The sequence below is a fragment of the Ovis aries genome, chromosome 10 (assembly GCF_016772045.2).
Source record: "Ovis aries strain OAR_USU_Benz2616 breed Rambouillet chromosome 10, ARS-UI_Ramb_v3.0, whole genome shotgun sequence".
Classification (NCBI taxonomy): domain Eukaryota; kingdom Metazoa; phylum Chordata; class Mammalia; order Artiodactyla; family Bovidae; genus Ovis; species Ovis aries.
This window is the reverse complement of record NC_056063.1, coordinates 36178728-36199695: the sequence shown is the minus strand read 5'-3', so window position 1 is coordinate 36199695 and position 20968 is coordinate 36178728. Positions and strand designations below refer to the sequence as shown.

Below are 20968 nucleotides of genomic sequence, written 5' to 3'. Positions count from 1 at the left end.
GTCAGACACGACTGAGCAACTGAACTGAACTGAACTGAAAGCAACAGGCTGCCAGTTCAGGAGACGCTAGACACGTGGGTTTGATTCCTGAGTCAGGAAGATCCCCTGGAGGAGGAAACAGCAACCCACTCGAGTATTCTTGGCTGGAGAATTCCATGGACATTCCCCTGGCTCCACCAGAGGAGCCTGGTGGGCTATAGTCCATGGGGATCACAAAGAGTCAGACACGGCTGAGCAACTGAGCACACAAAGCCACAGACATGATTCTTCTAATGCTTGCAGGAAACGTACATTCACGCTCGGTTCACAACCAGAAATCAAGCCAAAATTGCCCAGCTCAAACTTAGGTATAAAAAAACTTAAGCTGTTGGCATAAGAAACTCTGGTGTTTTCTGAGCATTTCAAGAGCAGCTGGTATGTGGTATGTGCTTTGTACACCTTTTCATTTAATTCTTGATAATCATTTTGTGTATGACCCACGTCTTAGAAAAGAGACAGCTGTTTCCTGCACAGCTGAGAACGCACTGAAACTTGGTGTATACTGAGAGAGAGATGCACCAGGCCGTGGATCCCGCATCTGTCTGTCTCCCAAATCCGGGTCTTGACCACCACAGGCTCAGCTGCTCCCAGAGCACCTGCCAGGGGGTCCGTGTGCTTTTTACCACAGAAGTAATACACGTTCATTGCGGAAAATCTAGAAAATATGGCCAAGGAAAAGGACAAACCTCACAAAACTCCACCTCCAAGATACTTGTGTCTTTTCCCAGCATTTCCCTCTGAAAAATCAGATCACCCCACAGATGGACTCCCATTCTACAACTTTCTGGTCATTGCAGAAGTTTCCTTTTTCACTCGAGAAGGACATGTAGGAAGACTCCCCACCACCTCGTGCAGAAGCTGCACGGCCCCAAGATCATTCGCACCCTCCCCTCGTCCCTCCCTGCTCTGAGCTGTGTGTTCAATTTACTTCCAGTCCCGCTTACTTCCCAAAGGTGTAAGCTTCTGACAGGCAGAAGTGCCCTGTGGCCTTGCCAGGGCGCCAGCCTTTCCCATCCTTTTCTTGACCAAAAACAGGTGACAACTCGAGCACACAGGGGTGCACTCCATGCCCCAAACCATCTCACCCAGACTGGAGGCTTCCAGAGCACCTTCTCCCCATCTCCCCTGCATGAGAGTCAGGCCCCAGAATATTACACAAAATGGGCTTTCCCTCCAGAGAGTCCTTTCCAGCCAGAATCGTGCTTCGTCCCCAGGCACAGCTCTCACACCTCTAGGACACACGCACTTGGTCCCAGCTGAACGCTTGGACCAAGGATGCGAAAGAAAACACACCAAGGAGACGCCAAGGCAGCTGCAGCTTGACACTGTCGGCGACGACTGACCATAGCTTTTGCCATATTCTGTGTCTTCTTTAGGCCAGTGATGAAAAAATCTACCCCAAATAGGCTAGAAAATACATTACCAAAATCAGTACCATGGGATTCCCCTGGTGACCCAGTGGCTAAGAATTGGCCTTGCAATACAGGGGACATGGCTTTGATCCCTGGTCGGGGAATTAAGATCCCACATGCTGAGGGGCAACAAAGCCCAAGGGCTGCAACTAGGGGATCCACATGTCTCAATTAGTGGGTCCATGCGCCTCAACTAGGGGGTCTGCGTGCCATGACTAGGGGGTCCCTGCGCCATGACTAGGGGATCCGTGAGCCATGACTGGGGGACTATGAGTCACAACTTGGGGGTCAGTGAACCGTGACTAGGGGTCTGTGAGTCGTAACTAGGGAGCGTCCCTGAGCTGCAACTAGGGGATCTGTGAGCCGCAAAGAAGGTCCCAAGTGCCGCAATTAAGACCCAACACAGCCAAATAAATAAATAAAAACAGGTCTTTTGTGAGGGTGGCAGGACTCAAGATAACTGGTTTCTCATTTCTCATTTTTAAATGACTCTCACCTATTCTAACATTTCAGGAATAATGTCTCAGGAAAGTACCTCAAATGTATCAGGTTAACTGGGTCCAAGTAACAGGGTAATTCCGTTGTACCATGATGCTTTTAATAAAGGACATCCGTTTCCAACTCTTCATCTCTAAAGAAGGGGATTCCCTACTTAGGGGTTAGGGAGGCAGCAGACAGTTAATAAAAACATCAGCCTGTGGAAAATTCTGAAAGAGATGGGAATACTAGACCACCTGACCTGCCTGTTGAGAAACCTATATGCAGGTCAGGAAGCAACAGTTAGAACTGGACATGGAACAACAGACTGGTTCCAAATAGGAAAAGGAGTATGTCAAGGCTGTATATTGTCACCTTGCTTATTTAACTTCGATGCAGAGTACATCATGAGAAACGCTGGGCTGGAAGAAGCACAAGCTGGAATCAAGATTGCCGGGAAAAATGTCAATCACCTCAGATATGCAGATGACACCACCCTTATGGCAGAAAGTTAAGAGGGACTAAAAAGCCTCTTGATGAAAGTGAAAAAGGAGAATGAAAAAGTTGGCTTAAAGCTCAACATTCAGAAAACGAAGATCATGGCATCTGGTCCCATCACTTCATGGGAAATAGATGGGGAAACAGTGGAAACAGTGTCAGACTTTATTTTTTCGGGCTCCAAAATCACTGCAGATGGTGACTGCAGACATGAAATTAAAAGACGCTTACTCCTTGGAAGAAAAGTTATGACCAACCTAGATAGCATATTGAAAAGCAGAGACATTACTTTGCCAACAAAGGTCCATCTAGTCAAGGCTATGGTTTTCCAGTGGTCATGTATGGATGTGAGAGTTGGACTGTGAAGAAAGCTGAGTGATGAAGAATTGATGCTTTTGAACTGTGGTGTTGGAGAAGACTCTTGAGACTCCCTTGGACTGCAAGGAGATCCAACCAGTCCATTCTGAAGATCAGCCTGGGATTTCTTTGGAGGGAATGATGCTGAAGCTGAAACTCCAGTACTCTGGCCACCTCATGCGAAGAGTTGACTCATTGGAAAAGACTCTGATGCTGGGAGGGATTGGGGGCAGGAGGAGAAGGGGACAACAGAGGATGAGATGGCTGGATGGCATCACTGACTCAATGGACGTGAGTCTGAGTGAACTCCGGGAGTTGGTGATGGATAGGGAGGCCTGTCCTGAATCGTGTGCTGCGATTCATGGGGTTGCAAAGAGTCAGACACGACTGAGCCACTGAATTGAACTGAACTGAACTAAACACCCAGGAAAGTGTGGGTGTGGGCCCTGAATCTATAAGGAGAAGCAGCTGGATCTCAACCACTGCTTCAGAGAGCCATTCTGTTTCAGGACAGAAACCAGTTGGAGTTTTAAAGCAGGGACAACACGTGTTTCATATTTTCTGGCACTTTCAGCTGTTAACAGCTGGCTTTATGCAGGATCACTTCGTGGAACCCCACTCACGTAAGTAACTGTCACTAGTGACACATTATCAGAGCTGAACTGAGCTTTCCGAGGGTCACTTCAGGAAAGAACAAGAGGACCACCTGGAACAAGGTGGTCCTCAAAGGGTTCTTTTTTTTTTTTTTTTTTTTTTAGTTTTTTATTTTTAAAATTTTAAAATCTTTAATTCTTACATGTGTTCCCAAACATGAACCCCCTCCCACCTCCCTCCCCACAACATCTCTCTGGGTCATCCCCATGCACCAGCCCCAAGCATGCTGCACCCTGCGTCAGACATAGACTGGTGATTCAATTCTTACATGATAGTATACATGTTAGAATTCCCATTCTCCCAAATCATCCCACCCTCTCCCTCTCCCTCTGAGTCCAAAAGTCCATTATACACATCTGTGTCTTTTTTCCTGTCTTGCATACAGGGTCGTCATTGCCATCTTCCTAAATTCCATATATATGTGTTAGTATACTGTATTGGTGTTTTTCTTTCTGGCTTACTTCACTCTGTATAATTGGCTCCAGTTTCATCCATCTCATCAGAACTGATTCAAATAAATTCTTTTTAACGGCTGAGTAATACTCCATTGTGTATATGTACCACAGCTTTCTTATCCATTCATCTGCTGATGGACATCTAGGTTGTTTCCATGTCCTTGCTATTATAAACAGTGCTGCGATGAACATTGGGGTACATGTGTCTCTTTCAATTCTGGTTTCCTCGGTGTGTATGCCCAGAAGTGGGATTGCTGGGTCATAAGGTAGTTCTATTTGCAATTTTTTAAGGAATCTCCACACTGTTCTCCATAGTGGCTGTACCAGTTTGCATTCCCGCCAACAGTGTAGGAGGGTTCCCTTTTCTCCACACCCTCTCCAGCATTTATTGCTTGCAGATTTTTAGATCGCAGCCATTCTGACTGGTGTGAAGTGGTACCTCATTGTGGTTTTGATTTGCATTTCTCTGATAATGAGTGATGTTGAGCATCTTTTCATGTGTTTGTTAGCCATCCGTATGTCTTCTTTGGAGAAATGTCTATTTAGTTCTTTGGCCCATTTTTTGATTGGGTCGTTTATTTTTCTGGAATTGAGCTGCATAAGTTGCTTGTATATTTTTGAGATTAGTTGTTTGTCAGTTGCTTCATTTGCTATTATTTTCTCCCATTCAGAAGGCTGTCTTTTCACCTTGCTTATATTTTCCTTTGTTGTGCAGAAGCTTTTAATTTTAATTAGATCCCATTTGTTTATTTTTGCTTTTATTTCCAGAATTCTGGGAGGTGGATCATAGAGGATCCTGCTGTGATTTATGTCTGAGAGTGTTTTGCCTATGTTCTCCTCTAGGAGTTTTATAGTTTCTGATCTTACATTTAGATCTTTAATCCATTTTGAGTTTATTTTTGTGTGCGGTCTTAGAAAGTGATCTAGTTTCATTCTTTTACAAGTGGTTGACCAGTTTTCCCAGCACCACTTGTTAAAGAGATTGTCTTTACTCCATTGTATATTCTTGCCTCCTTTGTCAAAGATAAGGTGTCCATATGTGTGTGGATTTATCTCTGGGCTTTCTATTTTGTTCCATTGATCTATATGTCTGTCTTTGTGCCAGTACCATACTGTCTTGATGACTGTGGCTTTGTAGTAGAGCCTGAGTCAGGCAAGTTGATTCCTCCAGTTCCATTCTTCTTTCTCAAGATTGCTTTGGCTATTCGAGGTTTTTTGCATTTCCATACAAATCTTGAAATTCAAAGGGTTCTAAGTTAGAGTGAAAGCACCTCCTCGAGGAAGGCCTCCATGCCCAACACACACCATCCGTCAGGGCTGTGCTGGTGACCAGGCTTCCATGTGTCAGGCAGGCAGCTCTCCCCTGGGCAACTGGTCTGAACCCAATCCTAAAAGGGGACAGTTACCAACTTGAAAGAAACCTCCTTATGTTTTCCCCCAGTTGTTCAAACAGATATGCTGGGCAGCAAGTCTTGGAATATTGACTTTCAAATGAAAATAAACATCAGGGTGGCTCAGAGTAAGCAGATCTGAATGCCGGGTGCCTGTGCCACCAGGAACAGCCAGAGTCAGAGAGCTGGCGGGAAAACAAACACCACCCCAGGCCTCCACGGCTCTCGCTGCGGGACACGGGGCCCTCGAACTTTCACTAGCGTGGAGTTTTGTCCCAGGTGGTTTTTATTAATATTAAATTCCCAGATTCCTCATATGCCTTAAAATATACCTCTTAAAAAAGGAAGGACTTCATGATGCACAGTATGATACCTAAGGTTCTTGGTAAACAATGACCACCCACCACCAAGAACAAAAAAGGGGAAGTAATATTACAATTGCAAAAGTTTTTACTATTTGTTGTTGTTGTTCAGTCACTAAGTCATGTCCGACTCTTTGCAATCCCATGGACTGCAGCACGCTAGCCTTCCCTGTCCTTTACCATCCCCTGGAATTTGCTCAAACTTATGTCCACTGAGTCAGTTATGCTATCGAACCATCTCATCCTCTGCTGCCCTCTTCTCCTTTTGCCTTCAATCCTTTCCAGCATCAGGGTCTTTTCTAATGAGTTGGCTCTTCCCATCAGGTGGTCAGAGTATTGGAGCCTCAGCAACACTGAATATTCAGGGTTAATTTCCTTTAGGATCGACTGGTTTTCATTTCCTTGCAGACCAGGGGACTCTCAAAAGTCTTCTTCAACAGCACAGTTCAAAAACGTCAGTTCCTATGCACTAAGCCTTCTTTATGGTCCAACTCTCACATCCCAAGCACTAAATATGCATGCCATGGCTACTTTTAAATGGACTTACCACATTTTCAACTGACTAATAAGATTAAAAATAATTTCCTTGGTTGGTGTCTATACATTCCATTTAACAGATTTCATAAAATAAAAATGTTTATATTAGATGCTTGTTTATTTTGACTTTGAGCATTAACTTAGCAACCTACAATTCCTAAGGCATAAGGGATAATTAAGTTCCTAACTATAGGAAGAAAGGTTTAGATACACAGAGATATCTAGATTTCTATCTATATTTATATTATATACAATCAATGTTATGTCACCACACCAGGATTTGTTACAATGTCACCCCTTCTTTCCAAAAGAGTGGTACTGTGCTTTTTTAAAAGAGAGATCTGAGCTTCTATTTTGTAAAGTTTAGGGGGAAGTAGGGTTGCTCATTCAGTTTCACAGTAACTTTAGAACCAAATTACAAATGTCAGTGTTGGGACAAGAACATGTTTGTTGCTACAAATTTGGCTAGTGAAATACCTGTTTTCATTTATCAATTTAATAAGCATCTTAAAGATCAATGTACCCCACACTGGAGATCAGTGTACCCCACACTGGAGATCTATGTACCCCACACTGGTGATCCTGAAATCCTCCGTTTAATTGGCCGCACTTACAAGGGTAAGGAGAACTCACAAGACCAGCAACAAGCCACCAAGGGCCAGATGGGTCTAATCCCCGAGGTTCCATTTTCAATGAACCTGATAAAAACACAACTCAAAATACAGAAGAATGATACACAGCGATCATCAACCAGGTGTCATTTGTAAAAACACTGAGAATGATCACGTTGATTTTGACTGACCGAATCCCACCTGCGCAGGGGCCTTGCAGAGAAGGCAAGAGATGGACATGGACAGACGGGCTCACCTGTGGCCACAGCCCAGGAGGCGGCGGGGCCAGGCGGGCGCACAGACAAGAATGAGTGCGTGAAGGTGGGTGTCATCCACCAGCGCCTCCCCTAAGCCAGCCCCGCCAGGACCAGGAGGGAAAGCCCAGCCCACAGCCTCTCCCCGGGAGGAGCGGCACATCCACTGGCATGCCTCGGGGGTGCGAGGTGCTGCTTTCCATCTCCCTGACCCCACGCGGATGGGACTCAGTCCGGCTCGGTGATCCTGCAGTGCAGCACACGGAGGCCAGGGGGAGCAAGAGAGCGCGCGGCAAACGCAGACCCGGAAACTGCCACGGAGACGCGCCCCCAGAAAGAGCCGGAAAGGCCCACAGGCTAGACGCGCTAATGGTGGACTCCTTTCCCTAAGTCGTGGGGAGGAAACCACCTCAACAAACTGGAGCAGGGCCAGCAGGCTGGGATCCAGGCCAAACAGTCTACGGCCCCCAGCCAAGTACAGCTTTTAGATTTCTGAAGGGCTGTAAAGTATGCAAGAGGCTGTACTCAGCTCTCAAAGCCTGAAACATTTACTATCTGGCCTTTATTTATTTTTTAAATTTGTGGACCATATATTAGAGTAATGGAAAAGAAAAATGCGACCCACTCCAGTATTCTTGACTGGAAAACCCCATGGACAGAGGAGCCTGGCGGGCTACAGTCCATATGGTCGCAGAGTTGGACAGGACTGAGCACACACACGCACTTTAGAGTAGGCTTTATTAGCACACAAACTTTCAGAGGCCGAAATACTATGTATAATGCCTTTTTTTTAATTTATAATTTTTTTTAATTGGAGGATAATTGATTTACAATAGTGTATTGGCTTCTGCCATACAAGGTGAATCAGCCATAAGTATAATATGTGTCCCCTCCCTCTTGAACCTCCCCTCTACTTCCTACCCCATACTACCCCTCTAGATGGTCACAGAGTTCTGTGTTGAGCTCCCTGTGTGATATAGCAACTTCCCACTAGGTAGCTATTTTACATATGGTAACGTAAATGTATCAATGCTACTCTCTCAATTCAGTCCACCTTCTCCTTCCTCTGCTGTGTCCAAAGTCTGTTCTCTATGTCTATGTCTCTATTCCTGCCCTGCAAATTGTACATTTTCCTAAATTCCAGATATATATCCTAATATGTGATATTTGTTCTTCTCTTTCTGACTTACTTCACTCTGTACAACAGGCTCCAGGTTCATCCATCTCACTAGAATTGACTCGTGTGTTTCTTTTTATGGCTGAGAAATATTTCATTTTATATATGTACCACAACTTATTTATCTATTCATCTGTTGATGGACATCTAGGTTGCTTCCATGTCCTGGCTATAGTTAATAGTGCTGCAATGAACATTGTGGTACGTGTGTCTTTTTCAATTATGGTTTCTTCACGGTATATGCCCAGTAGTGGGATTGCTGGGTCATATGGTAAGGTAGTCTTCAAACCATAAAGATTATTTCAATGTGTTAAACTTTTATTTCTAAACATTAATGGTCAATGGTTAAAAACACATTATTTAGTTAATAATTGGATAGTGTACAAGTAAATGATTTCCCAACCTATAAAAAAACGCTAATAGGTAGATCAGTATGTAAGGACATGGGGGGGGAAGTCATAATATATTACTAACTACAAAAATCAAGTAAAAAACATTACACCATTATAGGATTCATGTTATTAAAATGTTAAGTCTGTAATATATGATAACAAGAGTTGTAGAACTCTGGATAAATAAACTTCAGACTCTCCACACAATATTCACCCCCAGAGGTGGGAAGATAAAGGAAGAGGGATTTCACTTTTTACTTCATAATGTCTTTATGCTTCTTTTCTTTCCTCTACAAGTGTAAGCCATTTGTGTGTATGTGTGTGTGTGTGTACCACTTTTGAAATTTTCAGAGGGCACATGTTTCATCCCTGGTCAGGAACTAAGATCCCGCATGCTGCTTGCTGTGCCAAAAAATAAATACATAAATAATATTTAATAATAAATATAAATAAAATTGAAAAAAATTCAGGAGAAATTGAATTTACACAAAGAAATGAAGAACGCTGGAATGGTGAAAATGCAGGTAAATATAAAGTTTAATTTTAATTGCCCTACATGTTAGTTGACTGTACAAAGAAAAGGCAGCAGCTGTACGTGCTAAGACAGGATATGTAAAAGGAAAGCCTGTGACAACAGCAGAAAAGCGGAAAGGTGCTGGGAGTGTGCTGCTATAACACATGAAGGTAGACCATGACTAGTTAGAAAAAACTTCATAAACCCTATGCTGCTGCTGCTGCTACTGTCGCTTCAGTCGTGTCCGACTCTGTGCAACCCCATAGACGGCAGCCCACCAGGCTCCCGCGTCCCTGGGATTCTCCAGGCAAGAACACTGGAGTGGGTTGCCATGTCCTTCTCCAATGCATGAAAGTGAAAAGTGAAAGGGAAGTTGCTCAGTCGTGTCTGACTCTTCGCGACCCCGTGGACTGCAGCCCACCAGGCTCCTCGGTCCATGGGAGTTTCCAGGCAAGAGTACTGGAGTGGGGGGCCATTAATCACCAAAAAAAAAATTTCTAAGAGGTATAAATGAACAATCATGGAGATAAATGAAATGGTAAGAAATGCTCCATCTGTAAGCCAGCCAAAAAAGCAGGGTAGGGAAGAAGAACACAAAACAAATGGAACAAATGGAAAAGAACAAGCAAGACAGTCGAGTTTAATCCAACCCTATCAATAATGTAAATGTAATGGACCAAAACATGCTAATTAAAAGGGTCTGTCACAGGGCACAGAAGCTCAGTACCCAACTATATGCCTGGTTTGAACTGAGGAATGAATCCACAATTATAGATGTCAATACTTTTCTCTCATTGATGGAGAGAAGTAACAGAAAATCCATTAGGATGGAAAAGACCTGGATAACACTATCCAGCAACTTTATCCATATTTACATACTACAGTTCACTCCGAAATATATTGATCTCAACTGCACATGGAATATTCACCAAAATAGACTATATTCTGAGTTATAAAACATGCCTCGACAAAATAAAAGAATTGAAATAACATCGTTTGTTTTGAGACTAGAACAGATTTAAACTCAAAATCAGTAACAAAGATATGGAAAACCCTCCCAATTTAAATAAATCAGACAACCCACTTTTAACTATATTACTATGTGCTAGCAATGAACAAGCAGAAGTTGAAATTTTGTGAAGGTACTATTTACAGTAGCATCTAAATCGGGACACGTTTATGTGTAAATCTAACAAAGCACGTGCAGTCCTGGTGAGTCCACATTGTACCACAATACAGAAAAGGCAAAGCTGCAGGAACAAAACCAGACCAGCGGCTTCAGCCCAGGCCAGACCACAAAGTGGGAGGAGGGGACTTTGTGGGGTGGCAGAATTGCTCTGAAACTGGGGAGGGCAGGGGGAGACAGGGGAAGGTGGTGACATGACCACATGCAATTGTCGGAACACACAGACCTGAACACTAAAACTGCCAGCTTTTATTATATGTGAATAATAATCCGATTTTAAAATTAATACACACATGGAACAGGAAGAATGAAATTCAGGATTCAACATGCACTCCTGGGCACACTCAGTGCTGCCACCCTCCCTCTCCCCTGACTCCCACCAAAAGGAAGATCACTCTGAGTCTCAGTCAGTGGAAGAAGACCAAAAAAGGCTGACCTTGCAAACGTATAAATTTTAAACCGTAGTATTTATTACGAACACTGGTTCCTGTAATTACTAACAATCTCAAAGTCCTTACCAAAATGACTAAGCATTTTCCCAGTTTTAGAGGTAAAGGTTCAAATGCAAATTCTCACATTGACATGGAAAAACACATCTGAATTGTCTGTGCTGACTATAAGGAAAGTCCATTTAGAGCTCACAATTCCATGACCAAAATTCCCATGGCTCCTACCAGCTAACTACCTGGATCTTAGGTAAAAAGTTGCAGAGATGAGATAAAGCCTCTGTGTCATAGCTAATGACCCTTAATGCTCTGCAACAGTCAATGCTTTAGAAACTTTTCAGAATACACTTATTTCTCCAGCACGCTAGATTTTCTTGCCAGGCCAGATTTGATTTCAAAATTGCATTAAGTGCTAGAAATTCAGGTTCCATTCTCACTCCCTCCCACGTTTCAGCAGAGGAAACCTTCTGACCCAGGCGTCCGCCCACTGGGACTTGGGTGGAAGATAAATCGACCACTCGCATTTCTAGGGCGGTGATTCCCAGGGCTCAGTAACTCACACTACTGGAAGGTTTGTGATTAAAGAAGTGTTTGTGTTAATTCACATGCTCTCCTCCTGCCTTTGGGCAATTCCCTAAAGTAACAATCGTTTTCTTTTTATAAACAAAAAAAGTCTCCAAAAAGCCTAGGTGAATTTTTCTACGATGAGAATTTGTCCTTAAACGGGAAAGAGGGAGCCATACAGAGTTGCTCAGAGGAGGCGGCTAGCAGGAGGTCTCTGAGCACTAAGACTGGAGGTGCTGTGAGGCCCCAGGAGAGCAAGTGCAGCCCTAAGCCTTGATTCTTTAGGTTCAAGGTCTTTTTTTTCTTTTTCTCCATGTGGCATTTGTGAGCTTAGTTCCCAGACCAGGGATCAAACCTGGGCTCCAGGCCATGGAAGCACTGAGTCCCAACCACTGGACCACCAGGGAAGACCCAGAATCCTTTTTTTTTTCTTTTTTTAATTTTTATGGGATCAGGAGAGAAAGAAATTTAACACAGACATGTTAATTATACCTGGGGCATGACTTTGCAATAGCTGCATGTGTGCATGCCCAATTGCTTAGTCATGTCCCACTCTTTTCGACTCCATCCAGGCTCCTCTGTCCATGGGATTCTCCAGGCAAGAATACTGGAGTGGGTTTCCATTTCCTCTTCCAGGGGATCATCCTGACCCAGGGAGTCAAACCCACGTCTGCTGCATTGGCGGGTGGATTCTTTACCACTAAGCCACAGGGCTTCCCTTGCAATGGCTAGTGCTGGAAATTTTATAATAAGCCTTATAAAGATTGCTTTTGGAGGGGGAAATGGCAACCCACTCGGGTGTTCTTGCCTGGAGAATTCCATGGATGGAAGAGCCTGGTGGGCTGCAGTCCTTGGAGTCAACGAGAGTTGGACACGACTGAGAGACTAACACACACACACACAAAGATCGCTTCAGAAAAATAACACTGCCAGTTACCGTGTGGACCATACCATACCACTGCAGGGAAGAAAAGAAACAACAGAAGGCTTGACAGTTAGTACTTGAGGCTGGAGATGAAACTTTCCAGCCATCATCACACACGGATTACAAAGTACAGCAAACGTCTCAGAGGAAAAAGCAAAGGGCACTGGAAACTGTTCAGAAAAGAAGCCAAGTCACTCTAGTGGAGACAGACCCAAGTAGACACCACTGTTCTGGGAAACGTGTGGTGACACGTCACATGCTCACCTGTCAGGTCACATCATACACGTCATTGTAAGCGTTCACTTCCATCATGTAAATATCATGTATCAAATTGATCCCCAAAGGGGTTTCCTACTGTTCTCATCGGAAGCAAGGGAGCCTGGCCTGGAATAAGAGTCACTTGAGGTGACCACAACCACCGAGAATGGGAATGGAGGCCTCAGCGGGCCAGGACAAGGGGCTCAGAGCTCAGGGCTGGGTTGGCATCCATCCTGGACCCTTTACTGAGCGGGACACAGGATGCGGTAGAAAGAGCGGGAGGAGACGAGGAAGTCTACCATGTGGACTGGAGGAGTGTCAGGCCTGAGGCCTCTGCACCAGGAGCCCCGCTCAGGCCTGGCTTTGCTCCCAGCTCAACCAGCGTCACAGACCAGACGAGACACCAGCAGTGGCTGGACATGGGGCGAGGAGGGGCTCAGGAGCAAGGCCCCGTCAACCCCAGGCAGCTTAAGTCTCAACGTTTTGGAAGCCAGGAGACACCGGGTCTTCATGGGGCAGTAGCTGCATTCAGGCCCTGGCAGGCTGGAGCCTGTGTGGGCACTGAGCTGCCGCCAGTCCACTAGGCCTGGAGTGTCCTCAGCAGTGGGGATGGCCTGATTCTCTGAGTGAAGTTGTTGGAAAAAGTAAATGCAAATGTTGCAAAACACTAAAGGGTTTCTCTTAGGCGATCTCTTATATCTCAGAACAACATAGTCTCCCATCCAGTTAGACGAAAATAGGAAAGTATTAGCTGGCCAGAAGACATTCTTTTTGCTCAACATTCTAACACCCCAAGAGAGAATTCCATCCCCGGGAAGGGGTAGTGGGTGACAGGTGTGGGGGGGGGGGGTGGGAGACAGTGTTTCCGGTCACGTGAACGCCATCCGCACCTGCGGGCTCACGATCCCCACGCCTTCCCCTGCCTTTGACCCAAGGACCCAGGGGACAGGCCCTGCCAGCCGGGCGGGCAGGTGTCCCCACTCACCTGCACGTGCAGGGCGCCCTCTACTGCCTCCCGCAGGTCAGAGCAGCCGCTGATGAGTGACAGCTGCTCCTCCGCGCCCAGCTGGCCTTTCAGGTACCCCGACAGCTCCAGCATCTTCATCTCCTTCCTGGAAAGCAGTGGAGAGTGAGCCATGAGCATTCCAAACAACTCAGGGTCAGAAGTCTGCTTCACCCATCAGCAGGAAATGCGAAGCAGAGCATGGTGCGGCCTTTAACAGTGAAAGGGCAGAGGAGAAACCAAGTGCAGTGAGAACCTGGAGCAATGAACCCCAGCACCACTGGCCCGGCCTTAACAGCTGCATCCAGTGTGGCCAACATCAGGTGCTTTCTCAGAAAATAAAAAACAAGACTATCGTGAGCCAGCGATCCCACTTCTGGGCCTACATCCCGAAGGTAAAAGTGGAGACTCAGATATTTGTACTCTCATTTCCACAGCAGCATTGTTCACAGTTGTCAAAAGATGGGGACAACTCCATATCCAACAGACAGATGAATGGATACACAATGGAATGCTGTTGTTCAGTCACTCAGTCATGTCTGACTCTTTGTGACCCCAAGGATATCAGTACGCCAGGCTTCTCTGTCTGTCACTATCTCCTGGAATTTGCTCAAACTTATGCCCAACGTCTCATCCTCTGTTGCCCACTTCTCCTCCTGCCTTCAATCTTTCCCAGCATCAGAGTCTTTTCCAATGAGTCAGTTCTTTGTATCAGGTGGCCAGAGTATTGGAGCTTCAGCATCAGTCCTCCCCGTGAATATTCAGGGTTGATTTCCTTTAGGATTGACTGATTTGATCTCCTTGCCGTCCAAGGGATTCTCAAGAGTCTTCTCCAACACCACTGTTCAAAAGCATCAATTCTTTGGTGCTCAGCTTTCTTTATGGTCCAACTCCCACATCTGTATGTGACTACTGAAAAACCATAGCTTTGACTACACAGACTTTTGTCGCAATGACAATGTAATGTTACTCAGCCCTAAAAGGGAAGGGAATTCTGATACCTGCTACTCCACAGACGAACCTTGAGGACATGATGCTGAGTGAAATAAGCCATCACAAAGGGACAGGTTCCATGTGGTTCCACTTATATGAGGGAACTGTAGTGACAGAATCCACAGAGACGGAGAGAATGGGGGTTGTGGGAGGGGAGTCGTTCTTCAGTGGGAACAGTGTTTCAGTTTTTTAAGAAGACAAGAGTTGTGCGGATAGATGGTTGTACAACACTATGAATGTACTTAACACTGCCAAAATGGACACAACAGTTATTAAGATAGGGGACTTCTCAGTGCTGAAGACTGAGCTTAACGACTGCCAGGGACACAGGTTTTGTCCCTAGTCAGGGAACTAAGATTCCAATACCTCAAGGCACAGCCTCCTCCCCCAACCCCCCAGCAATGCCTGTGGGACACAGAAGCAGAAAGCAGGGCTTCTTGGGCCTCAGTTCAGTGCCTCTGGGAGAGGGCTGAGAGCAGGTGCCTGGAGATATGAACCAGGCAGGGTGAAGACTCCTGAGCTGGGCCCACATTCCCACCTCGGCCTGGCAGACGGTGCAGTGTGTCCTGCCTGTAACTCAGGACACGTTAAATACACAGATGAGCAAACACACACAGGCTCCAGAACATTCTCTGGATTCCTGTGCCAGTGACTCAGTCACTCTCACATAGTTTTAGGCTGTAGGTTTATCATTAAGCTGTTGGGAGTTCCTGGCAGCAAGCTGGGTTTACGCTCAGGGGCGCGGGGTGTCAGCCAAGGTCGGGGAGGCCCTGGGATGGGGTGACGGCTCAAGCATGGCCAGTGACCTGAGGGGTCTGGGTCTCAGGTCACTGGGCTGGGGACTGTAAGAAATGCCGGGCAGTGACACAGCTGAGTGTGGGAACATTGACTGGGAGGGACAGGCGTGGGTCAAGGATCTGCAGGTGACCCCTGAGCCCAGGCACCCATGGGGCCCCTGCTCGTCCTGTCCTCCCCTGGGAAGCTGGCACTCCTGGGACGCCAGGGCCCACTTGGGTCAGCAGCTCCCTTGTCCTGTTTCTTCCTTAAAGCTGTGCATTTCAAACTTTTTGTTTTAGCCGCAAATAGAGGAAGGGAAATTCTTTTGCTACTGTTACTGTGAAAAAAAAAAAAAAACCCATCAGAAAGATGCACTGAAATACAGATTTCTTATTATCTTCAACCAAAAGCAGCTTCATGGCAAAGAGAAGGAATCCAAGACCCCTTAGGCAGGTGTGGCCTTTCCTGATACCAGATAGCTGGGTGAAGAAGCCATCACAAACCATCACACCAAGGAGGACTTGGATTTAAATGTTTTTGTTTTTTTGTTTAAGGTTTTTGTCATACACAATACCCAGTTGTGGATATGACTGGTGATAGAAGCAAGGTCCAATGCTGTAAAGAGCAATATTGCATAGGAACCTGGAATGTTAGGTCCATGAATCAAGGCAAATTGGAAGTGGTCAAACAGGAGATGGCAAGAGTGAACGTTGACATTCTAGGAATCAGTGAACTAAAATGGACTGCAATGGGTGAATTTAACTCAGATGACCACTATATCTACTACTGCGGGCAGGAACCCCTTAGAAAAAATGGAATAGCCATCATGGTCAACAAAAGATTCTGAAATGCAGTATTTGGATGCAATCTCAAAAACAACAGAATGATCTCTGTTTGTTTCCAAGGCAAATAATTCAATATCACAGTAATCCAAGTCTATGCTCCAACCAGTAACGCTGAAGAAGCTGAAGTTGAACGGTTTTATGAAGACCTACAAGACCTTTTAGAACTAACAGCCAAAAAAGATGTCCTTTTTCATTATAGGGGACTGGAATGCAAAAGTAGGAAGTCAAGAAACACCTGGGGTAACAGGTAAATTTGGCCTTGGAATACAGAATGAAGCAGGGCAAAGGCTAATAGAGTTTTGCCAAGAGAATGCACTGGTCATAGCAAACACCCTCTTTCAACAACATAAGAGAAGACTCTACACATGGAAATCACCAGATGGTCAACACCAAAATCAGACTGATTATATTCTTTGCAGCCAAAGATGGACAAGCTCTATACAGTCAGCAAAAACAAGACTGGGAACTGACTGTGGCTCAGATCATGAACTCCTTATTGCCAAATTCAGACTTAAATTGAAGAAAGTAGGAAAACCACTAGACCATTCAGGTATGACCTAAACCAAATCCCTTATGATTATACAGTGGAAGTGAGAAATAGATTTAAGGGACTAGATCTGATAGATAGAGTGCCTGATGAACTATGGCCAGAGGTTTGGGACATTGTACAGGAGACAGGGATCAAGACTATCCCCATGGAAAAGAAATGCAAAAAAGCAAAATGGTTGTCTGGGGAGGCCTTACAAATGGCTGTGAAAAGAAGAGAAGCAAAAAGCAAAGGAGAAAAAGAAAGATATAAGCATCTGAATGCAGAATTCCAAAGAATAGCAAGGAGAGATAAGAAATCTTTCCTCAGTGATCAATGCAAAGAAATAGAGGAAAACAACAGAATGGGAAAGACTAGAGATCTCTTCAAGAAAATTAGAGATACCAAGGGAACATTTCATGCAAAGATGGGCTCGATAAAGGACGGAAATGGTATGGACCTAACAGAAGCAGAAGATATTAAGAAGAGGTGGCAAGAATACACGGAAGAACTGTACAAGAAAGACCTTCATGACCCAGATAATCACAATGGTGGGATCACTCACCTAGAGCCAGACATCCTGGAATGTGAAGTCAAGTGGGCCTTAGAAAGCATCACTATGAACAAAACTAGTAGAGGTGATGGAATTCCAGTTGAACTATTTCATATCCTGAACGATGATGCTGTGAAAGTGCTGCACTCAATATGCCAGCAAATTTGGAAAACTCAGCAGTGGCCACAGGACTGGAAAAGGTCAGTTTTCATTCCAATCCCAAAGAAAAGCAATGCCAAAGAATGCTCACCGCACAATTGCACTCATCTCACATGCTAGTAAAGTAATGCTCAAAATTCTCCAAGCCAGGCTTCAGCAATACGTGAACCATGAACTTCCAGATGTTCAAGCTGGTTTTAGAAAAGGCAGAGGAACCAGAGATCAAATTGCCAACATCTGCTGGATCATGGAAAAAGCAAGAGAGTTCCAGAAAAACATCTATTTCTGCTTTATTGACTATGCAAAAGCCTTTGACTGTGTGGATCACAACAAATTGTGGAAAATTCTGAAAGTGATGGGACTACCAGACCACCTGACCTGCCTCTTGAGAAACCTATATGCAGGTCAGGAAGCAACAGTTAGAACTGGACATAGAACAACAGACTGGTTCCAAATAGGAAAAGGAGTACGTCAAGGTTGTATATTGTCACCTTGCTTATTTAACTTCGATGCAGAGTACATCATGAGAAACACTGGGCTGAAGAAGCACAAGCTGGAATCAAGATTGCCAGGAGAAATATCAATAACCTCAGATATGCAGATAACACCACCCTTATGGCAGAAAGTGAAGAGGAACTAAAAAGCCTCTTGATGAAAGTGAATGAGGAGAGTGAAAAAGTTGGCTTAAAGCTCAACATTCAGAAAACAAAGATCATGGCATCTGATCCCATCACTTCATGGCAAATAGATGGGGAAACAGTGTCAGACTTTATTATTTTGGGCTCCAAAATCACTGCAGATGGTGATTGCAGCCATGAAATTAAAAGACGCTTACTTGGAAAGAAAGTTATGACCAACCTAGATAGCATATTAAAAACCAGAGACATTACTTTATCAACAAAGGTCCCTCTAGTCAAGCCTATGGTTTTTCCAGTGGTCATGTATGGGTGTGAGAGTTGGACTGTAAAGAAAGCTGAAGATGTAAAGAAAGATGAAGAATTGATGCTTTAGAACTGTGGTGCTGGAGAAGAATCTTGAAAGTCCCTTGGACTGCAAGGAGATCCAACCAGTCCGTTCTGAAGGAGATCAGTCCTGGGTGTTCTTTGGAAGGACTGATGCTAAGGGTGAAACTCCAATACTTTGGCCACCTGATGTGAAGAGTTGACTCATTGGAAAAGACTCTGATGCTGGGAGGGATTGGGGGCAGGAGGAGAAGGGGATGACAGAGGACGAGATGGCTGGATAGGATCACTGACTTGATGGACATGAGTTTAAGTGAACTCCAGGAGTTGGTGATGGACAGGAAGGCCTGGCGTGCTGCAATTCATGGGGTCACAAAGAGTCGGACACAACGGAGCGACTGAACTGAACTGAACTGAAATGATTTGGAAGAGTTATAGTATATTAGCCAAAAAAACCACAAAACACTAGTTCCAGTATTTTACGCTGAGTATTTTAGGACTTCTGCCTCAAGCTTTGCAGGGAATGAACATAAACACCTGGGAAAGGTGAGATGCTCAGCCAGCTTCTCAGCTTCATTCGCTACTACCTGGTCAGGTGACTGCAGTGAACCAGTTTCACCTCTAGAGGGCAGTGGAGCACCGCCCAGGACTCAAAAGACACTTCCCTCCTAACGAGCAAAATTATGTTTTGAATTAGGAGAAAGAGAAATGTTAACAATGATCAGTATAGGGTACATATGGTGATTTTTTAAAAAATATATATTTTTTTGAGATTTTATTCAAAAGCAGCATTTACTCATTTAAGAAGATAAGAACTTCTCAAAACAAGAACAACAACAACACAAATATTTCCCAAACAGAAGACTGTGTTCCCAGGTCAGATCAGGACAGCAGACTGGAGACTAAGGGATTGGGTTATACACTCTGTAGTGACAGTTGTCTTTATGCATGTTTTTCCCTAATAAAAAATTTTAAACTACAACAGCATAGGCTTTTAGCTATTTCAGGGTATTCCTGGCACCTCACTGTCATCCTGTCATGGAGTCCCCAGGAGGGTTTCTGGCAGGATTCTCCGCTCCCCACCTCTTCCCTGAGGTCTGAGGTGCAGAGATAGCTGCTGATGCCGGGAAAGAGTTGGGAGGTCAGAACCAGGAGGACCAAGCTCACGAATGTGACATGACCTGGCCTCTGCCACTGAAAATCCTAACCCACAAAGGCCCAGGGCAGAGGCCAGCCAGGAGACAAGAGGCCAGCCAGGGAAGGGGAGGGGGGTCCCAGCCCAGGACCCTGTCAAGGGGCCTGTTGGCTCCTGCAGTGGAACACTGTGTGGACACTCTTTTTTCATTCATTCATCTCATTTTTATTATTTTTAATGTCTTTGAAGTGTGTGGGGGGCGGGGGGAGAGGCAGAATACCAAGCCTTTTATTAAAAACAGGAGCTCCAGACCTGCTTTTTCATACTGAGTTCATGGGGTTCTCAAGGCAAGAATACTGAAGTGGTTTGCCATTCCCTTCTCCAGAGGACCACATTTTGTCAGAACTCTCCATTATGACCCATCTATCTTGGGTGGCCCTACACGGCATGGCTCGTAGTTTCATCCAGTTAGACAAAGCTGTGGTCCATGTGATCAGTTTGGTCAGTAAGCTGAAGCTCTAATACTTTAGTCCTACCTGATGAGAAGAACTGGCTCACTGGAAAAGACCCTGATGCTGGGAAAGATTGAAGGCAGGAGAAGGGGACAACAGAGGATGAGATGGTTGGATGGCATCAGCAACTCAATGGACATGAGTTTGAGCAAGCTTCAGGAGATGGTGATGGACTGGGAGGCCTGGCGTGCTGCAGTCCATGGGGTCGCAGAGCTGGACACACTGAATGAACTGAACTGAGACTTCTGCTTGACAGCACAGGGCCCAGTCCCCAGTCTGCCGATGGACCCCCCAACACACCACTTACTCATGAGGGTGACCAGCCCAGCACCTTGGACACCTCGACCTGAAAACCTCCCCAGAGGCAGATAAAGGCCAGTATGCTGCAGGCAGACCATCCCTCTGTCTGTGCCACAGGAGACCTGGGGATCTGCGTGCCCAGACCCACTGCCCGAGGGAAACCTCACAGGGAGAAGCGACCAGAACTCATATTCCTGTGTCCACACCCTACTTAATCCTACGTGAGCCTTCACAGCTCTCCTGCCCAGGGAACACATGTGTCCACACGCCTGGAGCCCACAGGAAGGGGACGTCGGTGTGACTCCCCGAACCCAAGAGCAGTCACTCCTCACCCTACCAGCCAGAGACAGTCAAAGTACTCTGGCTTCTCCCCAGTTTTAAGTGTACAATTAGGATATGTGAGAGTCGGACCATAAAGAAGGCTGAGCACTGAAGAACTGATGCAGAAAGATCCAACCAGTCAATCCTAAAGGAAATCTACCCTGAATATTCACTGGAAGGACTGAGGCTGAAGCTGAAGCTCCAATACTTTGGCCACCTGATACGAAGAACTGATTCATTGGAAAAGACCCTGATGCTGGGAAAGATTGAAGGCAGGAGGAGAAGGGGGCAACATAGGATAAGATAGTTGGATGGCATCACCTACTCAATGGGCATGAGTTTGAGCAAATTCTAGGAGATGGTGAAGGACAGG

General features: G+C 45.4%; 1 protein-coding gene across 1 annotated transcript in view; it reads right to left on the bottom strand.

Annotated features, from left to right (window-relative positions):
• The window catches only part of CRYL1 (crystallin lambda 1), a 59089-nt gene that overhangs the window by 27348 nt on the left and 10773 nt on the right, over positions 1-20968 (bottom strand). Inside the window, exon 3 of the mRNA XM_027973677.2 lies at positions 13495-13621. Coding sequence (XP_027829478.1) covers positions 13495-13621 — 127 coding nt within the window. The remainder of the gene's footprint in view (positions 1-13494; positions 13622-20968) is intronic.